Genomic DNA, 14,508 nt, shown 5'->3' with positions numbered 1-14,508 from the left:
GATGGAATCTAATGCTGACCAACTACCCTTCAGGCCCAGTCCTTCGCGTTAAGATTGGAACGCCTAGCGAAAGTTGTGTTTCTGTCGCCTGTTGGTAACAGAATTGCAGGACCTGAAGTCACCCAACCATTCATTTTAACGGTACAAAAAGCATTCGATAAACCTCTGGTGCTAAAGGAATAGAATCCTCTTCTTTTTCAACTTTCGATGTGTTCCTTGGTTAAATGATTTCGTCTCTTACTTCAGATTAGTGAAGATGGTTTACGATTAGATGGCCTGAAAACAGACGAACTTCGTGTAAGTTGACCCTAGCAACAGATAAATTTAAGTAGTTCATAGGAAACATAAAAATATAATGGGGAAGTTTCATGAAGGAGAAGTTTCATGAAGGTGGTCATCTGTACAAAGCACTAGGTATTGGAAACTTAAAACAGAGATTTGTGTCGCCTGTGTGAAAAAGTTGCCTGAGGAAACAGTTGTTATCGCAAAGATATTATTCAGACTCCAAGGAATTAATTTGGTAATGCATAAAATTCTGAAAGGACTGCTCCAAGTCGGAGATCAGATCAACTAGCCTGGTATGGTAGTCACTTTAACCAGTAAATGGTGTAATTAAGTGTGTCTGTTTTGGTTGATATTGAGGTACTTTTATTTAGTTTTACTGTTAGTATTAATGCTAAGTTCCTCTTTTACTACATTTTACAGTTTTACATTCAGGGGTATTTAGTTAAGTTAGGGGCTCAGCCTATATTGAAATACAGAACACCAAAGTTACATGTGCTATGTATTACAAGACTATGTAATGGAACTTGTACTTGAAAATCTCCAGAAGTTTCAAAGGCCAAAGCTGAAGGGTAAACAATTCCCACCTGGGACTTTGCCCTTTCAAAAAATTTGGATCCCTTGAATAAAACATTATTGTCTTCTTTATGGCTTTGTGTTTCAAATTGAAATAAAAAATTGAAAATCAATGTCAAGGTTTGTGACAGTCAGGTTGATGTGTTCAAAATGATACAAAGTTGCCAATTTGCTCTTTGATTCTAATTGTTCATTGCTGAATGTGATCATTTGTTGACTTTGACTTTTGTTTAGTACCAGACACAAAAATTTCAACATGATTCAAGGTAATGAAATTAAAACCAGATTGAAGAACTTTTAATAGGAAATTAATGATAGAGTCTGCAATATGTCCACCAAATATACTGGATTTATTATTATGTCAATGAATTACAGGGCGTGAAATTGCGCCTGATACAGGCGCCAATGCGACTACATTTTTTACTTTGGCGACCAAATCCTGAAAATTAGTCGCCAAATTGGCGACTAGAATGCTTCATCATAACCATACTTAGAGATATAGAGAATTTGAAAGATTTTCAAAGAGAAACGTCCTTGTTAAGTTTGTTTAATTTCCAAAACGCAGCACACGCATCTCGATCGATAATTAGACGCCATCTTGGATTTAGGTGAACTTGAACGTTGTATATCACCTATCCTAGTGTCCACTTTGCAGAACTTAATTATGGAGGTCTATCTAAAACGCTGACAGCGTTAAAAAAAAATAAATAAATAAATAAAAAAAGAGTTTTTGTTTGCCTTTAAAAATGGCGCCCAACTTTTTTTGCATTGGCTACCACTTTGAAAAATTTAGGAGCCAAGTGGCTATTAGAAAAAAAAATTAATTTCACGCCCTGAATTATGTATAATGCACTATATGATGTTTTGATGTTTTGTTTATTCTTTCTTTTTAAACCTTTAACTCCCAGAAGTGATTAACATGTCACTTCTCCCTATAATATCCATACATTATTAAGCAAGCAGGTAATGAGAATACGCAAACTTAGACGGGTAGAAGTTATTATCTTGATCTATCACCAAATTCTTGTGACTAATTTACAAGGGAATGAGTTGAAGCTAGAAGGGAGAATTAACAATTAGATCTTGGGAGTTAAAGGGTTAATGTATCAGAAATAACCTTCAAGTTTTGTTTTAAAGGGAAAGCTGGCTTGTGAGTTCAAGTTTGCACTATTTTCATGCTGGCATATGTGACAACACATGCAGCTGATTACAACTAGTTGTTGTGAGGGAAGATAATTGATATAAGGAACTAAACGATTTGATGTGGTAGCTATAATATTTTTTCATGCAAGATATAATTTGGAGCTTTCTTAACTTTCTTTTATGGGAAGCTGGGCAATTAATCAAGAGGACATTAGCTTTTTGTCCAGATTTCCTGAAAGTTTGCTGGCAACCATTTATAACCCAGAGCCAGGTTGTTCAAAGCTGAGTTTAGATTACCCAGGATTAATGTGAAATCTAATTCAGTTTAATTTATTTGTCTAGAATATGATTATTGGATGCTCTATAAGGAATGGAGAAAATTATCCTAAAGAGGCTTTTGAATGTAGAAATAAAGAAACTTTGATTAAAATTTAACCTTGGGTTAGCACTAATTGACCTTCAAACATCTCAGACCTGGGTGGAGACTCCCTGAGGTAAATTTAGAAAGAGCAGCTTTCCCAAGTTTGAACAATTTTTGCCATCATGGCTGGTAGAAAGAAAGATATCTTAGCAACTACATCCTGTTAATTTGCTGGAAAAAGTGACCAAATTAGAAGCCTGTGTTTAGTAGTTAATCATGGATCAAGCTCCAACATTTTTATTACTTTATTTAGAGGTTCAATGCTATTAATGCTCTGTTGTTTCCTCTCATGAAAATAGTTGTGTTATTTTTTATTTACTTTTTTTTTCCAAAACCTCACTCACAAAGATGATCTTTGTTAAATTTCAAAATCTTTCAATCCAAAAACTCTCTAGCATTCAATTACTTTGTAAACTAATCACTGAAAATAGCTGTATGAGACTTATCATTTCTGTTGTTCAGGATTCAAAAGAGAAGGAGCTATCTTCATTTGTTGTCCAAGCTCTTCAGCCAGCAGTTTGCTTGAGATGTTTTCAAGAATTTTTTGTATTCTGATGACTCAGCAGTTACAATGACAGTTGATATAGAAAATTGGTCACCATAAAAAATTTTAAAGCTGACATTTCAAGCATAAAGCCTTTGTCAGAGTGAATGGTGAAGGGCTAATGCTGTAAATGTCAGTTTCAATACTCTCTATGGTGGCAAATTTATGTTATCAACTTAGTTGATGATACTAAATTATGCTGCTATACTCTCCCACTGGCGCAGCACCACAGTTTCTTAAAAAACTTTCCCCCTTAGTTACAAATGCAGTTGCTTAGTCTCTTGAAGAAAAAGTATTAGGTTTCCTGAAAGCACTTATATCAATCCTTAATTTTTGTGAGGAAACATGCAATTACTAGCTTGTTTAAATTATAAAGGGCACAATTTTTTTAAGGTAGTAAAGAAGGTCAAAAACATACGCTGTTTTGAAATTTCAGGAAGCCAGTTCAGTTTTCAGTTAGCCTTAATGAACTGTAAAACCTGCCAATCAGCTGAAAGCTAAAGCAATGAAACCAGTCTTGCTAAATAATATTTGGATATGTTGCTTTTAAAGACAGACAGATACAAAATAATTATTTTACTTTTGATAAGCATCATGAGAAACAATCAATTTTATGGACTTTTGCCCAGGGTAATCACCAAACTTAGTGAAAAATGCCCCCTTTCTCGGCCAATCAGCATTTAATAAATTTCCCCTTTAAGTTTTAAAAAAGTGAAATCAAGAGCTATTGTAATTTCACAAAGAACTGTAATATTCCCTTGCAACGGGCAGTATGAAAGTGAAGTATGTTCTTCAAAAAAACAACGCACTGACCCAGCCAGGTCTTTACCCCAGGCCTCTCAAGCCAAACTTCGGCACGCTCTCAATTTGGCCACTGTGCCTTCTACAATACTCCTATTTAAAATGATAAAAGTGTTGCACTATTTTGTAACAAAAAGAGCACATTTAAACATACATGTATACGTCTTTGCCATGATGATTTCCAGTTAACTCTTCTTTAGCAGACTGTCATCTAGATTTCTACCATTAGAAAAGAGTTCTGTATCAAAAAGAAAATAATCATTGTACATGTCACATTATGGTAATTTCTTTAGAGCATATCGTCCGTTCTTTAGCCAGTCCCCCAAGATCCACCGACCAGAATGGACAACGTTGATGTTGTCGCTTTTTTACTGCTGAAGTTTCATCCTGAAACAAAAATATTAAGTAAGTCAAATTATGTCAAAATTGGGTTAAAAGATAGCCAATGGTAAGGTCCTTATTCGATGATCAATCAATCAATCATCTTTAGCTTGCTTGGGACGAACATCTCTCCTCTGACAAGGAACACGTTATGGTAGGGACAAAAGCCTTCCCACTGTCCCCTTTTCAAATTTCAAATGTTATCATTCAACTATTTTAAGTTAATCATCAATTAGCCACTATATAGTATCAATAGCTAGTAAGAATAACCCATGCTTGGAGAGCCATTTTCACAGAGCCATTTTCAGGGCAACAAAAACATCGTGGAGTTTAATAATACTGGTCAACAAATAAGCACTACAATGATCATGCTGCAAAACAAAGATACCTTATTACTTTTGCCCCTATTGAGTCTTACTGTATGAGAACATTCTGGGTGACGGGTGCAAAAATATAGTTAACCCTTTAACTCCCAAGATCTCATAAGCAGTTCTCTGTACTCTCTCCCATACAGTTCTTGTGATGTTAGTTTGGAGAATTTGTTTTTGGATCAACTAATAATCCCCTAATTAATATTCTTCTTTATTCTCATGACTTGTCTTCTTGATAATGTATTAACATTCTAAGGAGATATTCTCTCTTAGTCACTCTTGGGAGTTAGAGGGTTAATCACACCTATTAGTACCTGGCTAAAAACCACACATTATTTATTGCCAAACAGATGGAAGGGGATGAGGGGGGAAAAGGGGGAAAAGGGGGAAAGGGAGAAAAGGGGAAAAGGGGAAAAGGGGAAAAGGGGGAAAAGGGGGAAAGGGGGAAAGGGGGAAAGGGGGAAAAGGGGAAAAGGGGAAAAGGGGAAAAGGGGCAAAAGGGGGAAAGGGAGAAAGGGGGAAAAGGGGCAAAAGGGAGAAAGGGGGAAAGGGGGGGAAAGGGGAAAAGGGGAAAGGGGGAAAAGGGGGAAGGGAGAAAACGGGAAAAGGGGTAAGGGGGGATTCAGTGGACAGAGTATAAAGGGAGAACTATAGGAATTTGACTGCCATTGAGGGGGGATCACTAGAACACTACAGAGCCTTAGCGGGGGATCAGTTAAATGTTCTTGTAACACAGCCAAATCCCTCTCATCTCCCCAACCTAGACAATTAAAAATTACCAGTTCTCAGTTGGGAGATGATTCTCGGTCTCACAAAAACACAGACCCTAAAAACGCAAACCCCCGCAAAACTTGAAATCATGCAAATAAGTTGGAATAAGGGGTCAGCGGTATCTAGTCACAACAGTTTGAGTTTTTGAGGCCTGTCTTTTCATTACACCAATGATTTTATAGGTCTAACTAAACATTGAAAAATGTTTACGCCACTAACCTTTTCACTTTCCTTTCATTGTTTTTCATCTTTGGAAGATGCACTTGAAAGAGTCGGAAGGAATTCCTCTCAAAAACAGCGGCAAACAGAGGTTTGTTAAGACAATTTGTTAGCATTAATGGCATTCGCTCCATGTCTATCAGGCCTATGAGGTTGCCAGAGTTTCCGTGAAACAATCGCGCAACTTGGTCATGGCAACAGCATACAAAGTGCACTCCATCATTGAGAAGTTCACAATACATTTCAGCATAGATAATGATTTTATGTTCACATGGTATATCGTGCATTGTGATTCCTGTAGCTGCATTCAAGATTTGTAATCCACTACCTCTTTCATGTGAATACCAAGTAACAACAAAATCTCCATTGTTTGAAATTAAAGCGCGAGGACGTGTACATCCCTCATCATGAAGAATGTTTCTCTTCCACAAATGCTCCTTTTTATTCCAAACTGCTATTGTAATGACCCTGCCTACAGGAAAAACTACAGGATGGCAAACTTTCTCGCTACAGGCTACGAATTGAAACTTGCTATTGCAAGCAACAGAAGTAATGTTACCCTCCACCATAGTTGAAAAAACAATCTCACTATTTGCAATGCTTAAAACGTCCACTTTGGAGCAGTTAATCTTACAAGGTCTTTGACAACCTACTAGTTCATCAGACACAGGAAACAACCTTTCCAATGAATCGATTTCTGAGAAAGATCGAACACATTGTGATAATTCAAAATCCCACAACTCAAGTATGTTGCCGACTGCTTCCTTCATCAGAAGCACTCCTTCTTTCACAGGTAGTAGGTCCAACGCAGTCTGAAATTTCTGAACAGTTTTCTTGCCCTCGAAATAGACATACACCATGGAAAGCATATCACCTTCGAGTTTTCTTTCCCAAGAACTATAGGAGGTTTCTCTGATGTAACAATAACTTCCATCCACAGAAAGTGTCACATTCAAGTTACTACAATGCCGTTTTCCTTCACTTCTGTCATGGCCGGGAAAATCTTCAAATTGATCATGATGAATCATAAAAATTTCTTTATGAAAGGGGCTACAAACGACAACAGATTGTTTGTTAACCACTGAGATAAATCCTGACCTGAAGAAGGGAATTGCCTCTGATAGCATTGTGTTAATCTGGTCTCTAGATTCCGAAATCAGGAATTTACTCTCATCGAAGGATTTACACTCCCATGGCCACCACGAGACATCTTCGATTTCTTGAAAACAGGATGCACTTTCTGGGCACTCATCTTCGCAGAAGGAAGGGACTTTACGTCTGTGGCAAAGTAGCTCAAACTCAGCATTATCGCCCAAAAATCCACAAACAATCTCCTGGTTATCAGGGGAAAAATGCATCAGCGAACAAATGCTGGGACTAGCAATGTCACAAATAAAATGAATGTTCATATTACTTAACTTATACAAGCTAATATGTTCTGATTTATCAGATATTGCCACCAATGTCCCGTCAGGAGAAAATGCAAATGATGTCATATTCTTTGTGCACTCAAAATGAGCAATCTCTGTTCCATCTGACATATTCCACAAAATAACATCTCTTGGATTTGCAGGGCAATCTGTCAACATTTTAGACCTATCTCCGCAAAATGCACATATGTTGAAGAAGCAATTACTTTCAGGAAAGAGTGGTTGTACATCTCCGTTCAAGGTGAAAACATCTCTTAAACTTCCAGGTATGACATAATCACCGTCAGGGTGAAATGCAACAGAACGGTAAAATGACATTGATGACTCCCACGCCAAGCCAAAGTAACTAAGAACCAATTCTGTCTCATTGCGAACGGCACAGTGCATGGCATACCTTGGAATGCCAAATGACTTTTCTATGAATGCGGAACGCAACCAGAGTCGATCGCCACTTTGCAGCGACCAGAGCTGAATGCTTTTGTCAACGCACTCACAAACCATGTAATCCATTTCTGGAGACACGTCAAAACATGCTACCAAACTATTACAGTCAAATCGTGCTTGAATTCCCATTTGCCCGTAACTATCCTCTTTGTTCACGATTTCGATGTATGGTATCTCTGGATATCTTTCTTTGAGGACATGATTGGCCTTTGAGGAAAATTGTGGGCTTCCTTCGTTAAGTATTGCTTGAAAAAACTGCTGTGGATGGCAACGAAGCCTAGATTTGTATTTTCTCATCACAGAAATGGCGGAGGTCACAGCAAATTTTACAGCAGAAGGCAGAACTTCAAAAGATTCTAGTTTTTTAATACTCAAGATATCCTGAAATCCTGAATCACTATCAATGCAAAGCTTTGCATACACAAGTTCTAGATCTGTCACATAATTTTCGACAAGTTCTTCAAGTTTGTGGGGAATTTCTTTGTCTCCCATCACATCCAGTAGGTGCTGCACACCATACGTCAGGGCATATATCTCGGTGTCACTGAAATCTCCATCATGAATCCCTTTGCGTTTCAAATCGTTGAACTCAGTTTCACAAAGCCTTGAAAGGGTCTGACTACCTTCATCTCTACCCACTGTAAACTCGTGACGTCTGTGAATGGTTGTGTCTACAAGCCAGTCTTTTACAGACTTGTGAAATGTGTGAATACGTCCCTCAATAACTGGTAGAAGGGTAGAGATGCAGGAAATAACCTTATTCACCTTCCGATGCGAGGAAATTGCACGAAACTGAAACATCTTGGGGATAAATCCAAGTGGCAAAGGTTCTTTTGCAGCTATAACAACAGATAGAAAACTTAAAAACTTGTCTTCGTCGATTTCCAATTCTTTACAAAACTCTTTCTCCAAGCGTTTAAAATAGGACAGGTAAGCAGAAGAGAGACCTAATGGCAAGCTGCCATCGAAATGGTTGGGTGTTGGTAGAGGAACGTTTTTCTTAATAAAGTCTACTAAAAAGTACGCATACAAGATGACACCATCGGACTTTTCAACCAGAGCATTTAAAACAGCTTCTTTATCACTGTTTGGAATAACCTGGTCTAGCTGCTTCTCCAAGAACAGTCGAATGTCCCTTTTGTTGTCATCGTCACTCGTTTCCAGGTACAGAGGCTGTAAGTCGCTAAGGCTATTCGAAATGTTAACTTCTGGTCTCGTAGTCACAAGAAAGCGAATCCATTGAGGAAGCTTGATGAAGTGGTTAACTATCACATCCAACAATTCATTGCGCCCCTTGTACTCACTTTCATCCAAGGCATCCAACACCAAGAGAAGGTTTCTACCGGGATCAGCGATTTTGCTGAGAGGCTCCTTGAAAAGTAATGAAAAAAGTTCCTCCACCCCCATGCTGTTGATTTCTATACCCAAATTTCTTGACAGCTGCTCAAAAAGAGCCTCTTTGTATTCTGGTGATGCGCGACAGAGATGACTGGCCAAAGATTGAAGCATCAACTGAGGATTTCGATAGCGTATGTTGTTGTGTTGACAGAAGTGGCTCCCTGACAGTCTTCCAGCTTCTTGCATTCTCTTGCAAGTGACCGCTGAGATAACCGACTTTCCCATTCCTGCATTTCCACTAATGACCATCACACGATTTGGGGAACTTCTGTCATCAAGCCAACCCTCAATTTTTTTAAAGATCCACTCGCGAGTTCCTTCCTGGAATCTTGACACATGAAACTCAATGTCCCCTTTAAACTCGGACTTTGCAAGGACGTTCAGAATATCTTCTGTTCTGTTAGCCTGCTCTCTTTGGTTTAAGTCTTCAATACTCTTTTTCACTTCTAATACCTCTTCTTGTATTTTGGTTTGAGTGTGACATACTCCATGCAGCTCCGACTTCATTTGCTGTAGTATCTCAGCATCCTGTGTTTGGTTTTGGTGTACCATATCGATAGTTTGGTTTATTTCTTTTAGTTGTGACTTAAGATCCTTCTCACTATCAGCCCACTCACACAACATTTGAAGATAATCTTCCTCTCCACAGTACTCAACCTTTAGTCTATCTACGTCTGCTTGATTTAGCCCAAGAGCAACAAGAACGTCACTTATTTCCCTCCAAAGATGGGAGAATGTTGATGAGTCGATGCCAGTGGTGGACACGTGACCATATAACTCATTTCGAAAGAACTTTATGCGAGCAAGGTTAGCCTCTAAGGTAGTGTCACTCAAGGGTGGTTTTTTGTGCCACCCTGAGGGAGGAGGGGAAAGCCCACAAATCTCAGTCAGCAGAAGAAAAAGAAGAGTTATGTCAAAATTGTTTGAATCTGGTGTGCTACCACTGGGTGGAAACAGTTTGTCCCACTGAGGCTTATGTAAAACCCTTCTCTTCAGTAGACTGCACAGTTTTGGATGGTTGGCTGTGAGATCCATAGCCAGGTTTGCGGGAGAATGATGGCTGTCAAAAACCATTTTTAAAACTGTGGTTCCACCATCTATGAGAAGTCTGCTGAGCTTGGCTCCATTTGTCTTCTCTGTGGAGCTGACCAGGGGTGAGGGTGCAGAAGCCGCCATTTTAACTCAAAATTAAAAGGCACAGTCCTCCAATTCTACCTAAAAAGGAAAGAAAAGAACATGGTACATTCTCATGTATGTATGTTATGCAAGAAGAAAATCTGGATTTAGTAGGCAGGCAGGCAAGGTGTATCATGGGGAAATCTGCCATTAATTCAAAGCCCTTTCAGTCATGTCCAGTTCCACTTGTATCAAAGCTCTCTAATGTAAAGGATCGTAAGGTTTCTAGATGTATCTTAACATGAAAATTGACCAGTGATAAACAATGGACATTGGGCTCCAAAATGTATTAGAAATGCCTTTGGTGTGAAAGTTCATCACATTCTACCTTCAGTTAACAAAACTTCATTTCCTTTCTAAAGCCACCAAACCTTCTTTAAGGGTTCAGTCTCACAAAGCAGAATACTTTTTTTATTTGAGTTGAAAGATCCCAGGGGAAGTCCTCCAAGAAATGAAATAGCAGCTTTATGGATTTTTCTTTTTCAATGTGGCTAAGCAGGAAGGAGAAATTTTCACACTTTGCTACTATACAGTTGCCTTAATATAGCATTTAAGTTTCAGGAAATATTTTTGCTGATGGACACCACATTCCAGCAGACAAGAGCTAAATCTCAGCTTAATCCCTTAAAATTTTGACAAAAAAATGTGATATGACTGGTACTCAAATAAAGCAACCGGTGGAATCTGAAGCAATCGTACATATTACATACAGTGTATTTGACACATATGCCACTTCTGTGTTTCAGTATTTCAGTCCAATTTTTCCATTTTGGCCCTGAAAAGCCCTATTTAGGGAGTGGTTAACTGAGTATACATCCACACAAAAATGTTTGAAATTTTAGATAGCTTCAATCTGTCTTTGGCACTTTGATATACCCAATGAGAGCTACATGTACAATTTCTGCAAGGATGTTCTGATACATGTGTGGTGTTGTGTACCTGTTGGCAGCAATTTCTATAGGTTTAATTAGTGTGAATTTCAGTTTGGAATTTCCAAGAAAATAGCAAGCCCTGCCCCTTCTTCTTCCTCTTTTTCAAGAGTTAAAAAACAATCATTCAAACAACACGTTACACAATCCAGAGAAGTGAAACAGCTCTACATATCAGTCATTTTTTTTTCATAATTCAACTTCTACCTGACCTATAGTGTACATGTACATGCTGGATTGGGGAACTTAGAAAGACGTCACCTGAATAGCTTATCAAATCAAGTATTCTGTGACATTTCAGAGTTAAACATCACATTCTGCAGCTGGTATCAACTGATCCCAATTTACTTACTCTACCTCAGTTCACTAATTATTACTTGTAATTATTAGCAGTGTTATTGTACCTCAAAAAATTATTTATATGAAGACAACTTTTCAGGATTTTCAACATTTCTGTAAAGTAGTGGACATATTTCTAAAAGCACTGGAAGTGACATTTTTTGTTGTGGCAAGGTGTCTCACAAGTCCTGAAGGCACAAGCTACCTGGGGGGGTCAAGGGAATGCCCTTCGAGAAATTTTTAAGATAGAAAACTCAGAAATGCTGTGACAACCTTTTTAGAACCCAAGAATCAGTTTCACAGGCAGGGCTGAAGTTGACACAAATTCTCTTTTTTAGCAAGAATTATAACAAATAGTCACCCCAATTTTGTTTAAATGAAAAGAGAAACCAATGAAACATTCTTCCTGATTAGCAAAAAAAGAAAAGTAGTTTGGCAGGTTTAAAGAAATTAATTGTTTATTCTGTGATCCTCTGGTCAGTAAGTTCATGAGATGCTTACTGAAAAAAAAAATTATAGCGATTAAGAAAAAAACAAAAACAAAACCTCAAATATTGGCATCAAAGTAATAGACATGGAATGAAAAATAACCAGACAAAGCATTCACCCTCAGGCTCAAATGAAAACCCTGACTATTTTGTCATGGTGACCAGGTTTATTCATATGATGATTTTACTTAACATAACTGAGGTTAAATTCAACTTTTGTTTCAGATGAAGAAACTCTAATTAAAATGAAATAGCTTTGAGTCTTAATTTGAAGTCATGGTTAAATTTTCTGAGTTGCATGCATTTTAAAATCATCTTTTATTCAAACAAGTCCTCAATAGTTACATAATAATGTTAACAATGTTAACAATACATGTTTTCATGTCAATAAGAATAGTTTTTCTCATGTTGATAATAATCTCTCACTTAAAAATAAAATTTTTATCATCTTTGGCCACAAAAGATCCTCTGCATACATGTGTGCTTACAATTGACAAGGAGAGGTTGATGAAAATGGTTGTCGTACAAAGTAGATATGATTGTTTGGAGCAAATTAAATAAGGGTTAATGTACATGTCAATTTATACATCAATTTACATCTCAATGTATTTGTAATACACATGCAAAACAATCCCTATCTTGCAAAATTTATAGAGCTTTCTCTTTTTACTTTCTGCTTTTTATGTCTGCCATACAATTCTTATGCTGTTGGTTTGGAGAACTTGAAATTGGATAAACCAATTATCCCCTAATTGATGTTTTTCATTATTCTCATTGATCTTCTGCTTGATATTGTATTGATACTGTGAGGAGAAATTATGCCTTGGTCACTAGATCATAGGTGGAGGCCTCATGGTTAGTGTGCTCGACTCCGGATCAGGTGGTCCGGGTTCGAGCCTTGGCTGGGGTCATTGTGTTGTGTTCTTAGGCAAGACACTTTACTCTTACAGAGCTTCTCTTCACCCAGGTGTACAAATGGGTACCCGCAAATGTGCTGGGGGTAACCCTGCGATGGACTAGCATCCCATCCAGGGGGGAGTAACAATACTTCTAGCCGCTTCATGCTAAGAAAACTGGAGTTAAGCACCAGCCCCATGGGCCACTTGGGCTCATAAAAAGGCTTTACTAGATCATAGGAGTTATAGGGTTAAGTTCCCTATATGTAGTTAGCATTATTGATGATGTAATTCAAGAGGTTTGAATGAGAACAAGCCCTGGTAGCATGTTCCTTTAAAACACTGGAATATTCATAAAGCAATCGGTTACCCTGAGAAACATTGCCCTCCCAAAGTGAAAATTGTCAATCTGGAATTCAGTGGTACTCAATTTCCTTTAAAAGTTACTTCCTTGAATTTTATGAATAAAATAGTGTTGAAAGTCCAAATTTCAATTTTAATAATTTTGTGCTCCTGAGGACACAGATTAGCTATCCTCCCCTTCCCTGATAGCCATCCTATCTATTTATACCTTTAGCAAGTCACATACATGGTACACCTGTACATGAATTGATAGTTCCTAAAGGTAACATGGAAAAATTATTGATTTCCTTGGAAACCAGACATCAGCTTGTTGCTCAATTTCATTAACAATATTCTTCTAATCCAACACCTTTCATGTCCGTGCAATGTACCAAATAATTTAAAACGTTAGACAACAACGAAAATAGAAGAAAGAAAAAATGTATAATTTCATTCTCAATTAAGCCACTACTTGAACTCAAAGGGAAAGGATACGCTGTCAACTATTTTAAACAATGTACACGAGTAACATCGACATCACAAAAAAGAGGAGCGAGGGCCAAGAGAAAATGATAAACTTCATTTCACTGGAATTTTCACTGTTCCATGCAAACTTCATTCGAATATGGGAATTTTTCCAGACTCAAAGTGAAATTCCCTGACTTTTCCGTGAACTTGAAGAAATATGTTTTATCTTAACTTTTTCCTAATTTAACTTTTTCAATGATATCATCTAAGGTCGCAAAATTCAAACAGAAAAAAAAAGATATTTATTATTTATATCAATAAAGAAATCAGGATTTAGAGTTATCTAATAGCGAATTCGTATTCTGAAATGAAACTCTTTCCGATCGCAACACATTCGGCGCCGCGACTGAAATAGTTTTGAAACAGTCCTGAACCATTCTTAAATCACCACAACGATATATTCTCAGCTCTTCGGGAAATTCTAACTAAAGTTTAGAATAAAAGGAAACTTCCTTTACCTTCGTAAATTTTCTGACGTAGAAGCCACCATCGATGCTTGAAAACCTCGTGAAGTCCTGGGAATCGAAAGCTAAGAAGCAATTGATGATTTAACAATGATTTTCTATTCCTTTTCACGCAAAAATCTAACATAACTGAATACACTTACCACACTAAAACTCTACTTATAACATGGCTTTAATACCCAAGGTCCAAACGAAAATCGAAGGCGGAAGTACCTAAAATTCCACCAGTTTCAATTTCTCTCTTCTCCAGTCTCCTACTGCCCTTTCACGGAACCTCCTCCCCAGGGGATTAGTGGCACGCTCAGACAAGGCTCAGAAAGGCTCAGATGTGGTCGTTCTCTGTATTTTCGTGACCTTCTAAATTTTATTCGCTTAAAAAAGACTCTAGATTGTTTAAAAGCGTTGTTCAGCTAATATTATGAAGCGAAAAAAAGTTTCTTATATACTCGAAACCTCCGTCGGGACAAGAGCGACTTCTCCAACATGATCTCGAGACCGAAATTACGATTATCGTTATTTCTAAATTGGCACCAAATTTATGGATATAGTAATTTCGTGGCACTCT

General features: G+C 37.7%; 1 protein-coding gene across 1 annotated transcript; it reads right to left on the bottom strand.

The window, feature by feature from the left end:
- Positions 1-2,387: 2,387 nt before the first annotated feature.
- On the bottom strand, positions 2,388-14,164 carry LOC136276880 (uncharacterized). The gene is made up of 4 exons (XM_066166946.1): positions 14,087-14,164; positions 13,938-14,008; positions 5,510-9,996; positions 2,388-4,154 (listed from the first exon to the last, which is right to left on the bottom strand). Exons 3-4 carry the CDS (start codon positions 9,955-9,957, stop codon positions 4,136-4,138), a joined length of 4,467 nt encoding a protein of 1,488 aa, XP_066023043.1. The 5' UTR covers positions 9,958-9,996; positions 13,938-14,008; positions 14,087-14,164; the 3' UTR covers positions 2,388-4,135.
- Positions 14,165-14,508: the final 344 nt, after the last annotated feature.

This window comes from Pocillopora verrucosa, chromosome 5 (assembly GCF_036669915.1).
Source record: "Pocillopora verrucosa isolate sample1 chromosome 5, ASM3666991v2, whole genome shotgun sequence".
Classification (NCBI taxonomy): Eukaryota; Metazoa; Cnidaria; class Anthozoa; order Scleractinia; family Pocilloporidae; genus Pocillopora; species Pocillopora verrucosa.
Note: the sequence above shows the minus strand (reverse complement) of the source record. Positions and strands in the feature narration are given on the sequence as shown.

Excerpts from the sequence above, each read along its gene's own strand:
- LOC136276880 (XM_066166946.1), bottom strand. The coding sequence starts at position 9,957 with ATGGCGGCTTCTGCACCCTCACCCCTGGTCAGCTCCACAGAGAAGACA.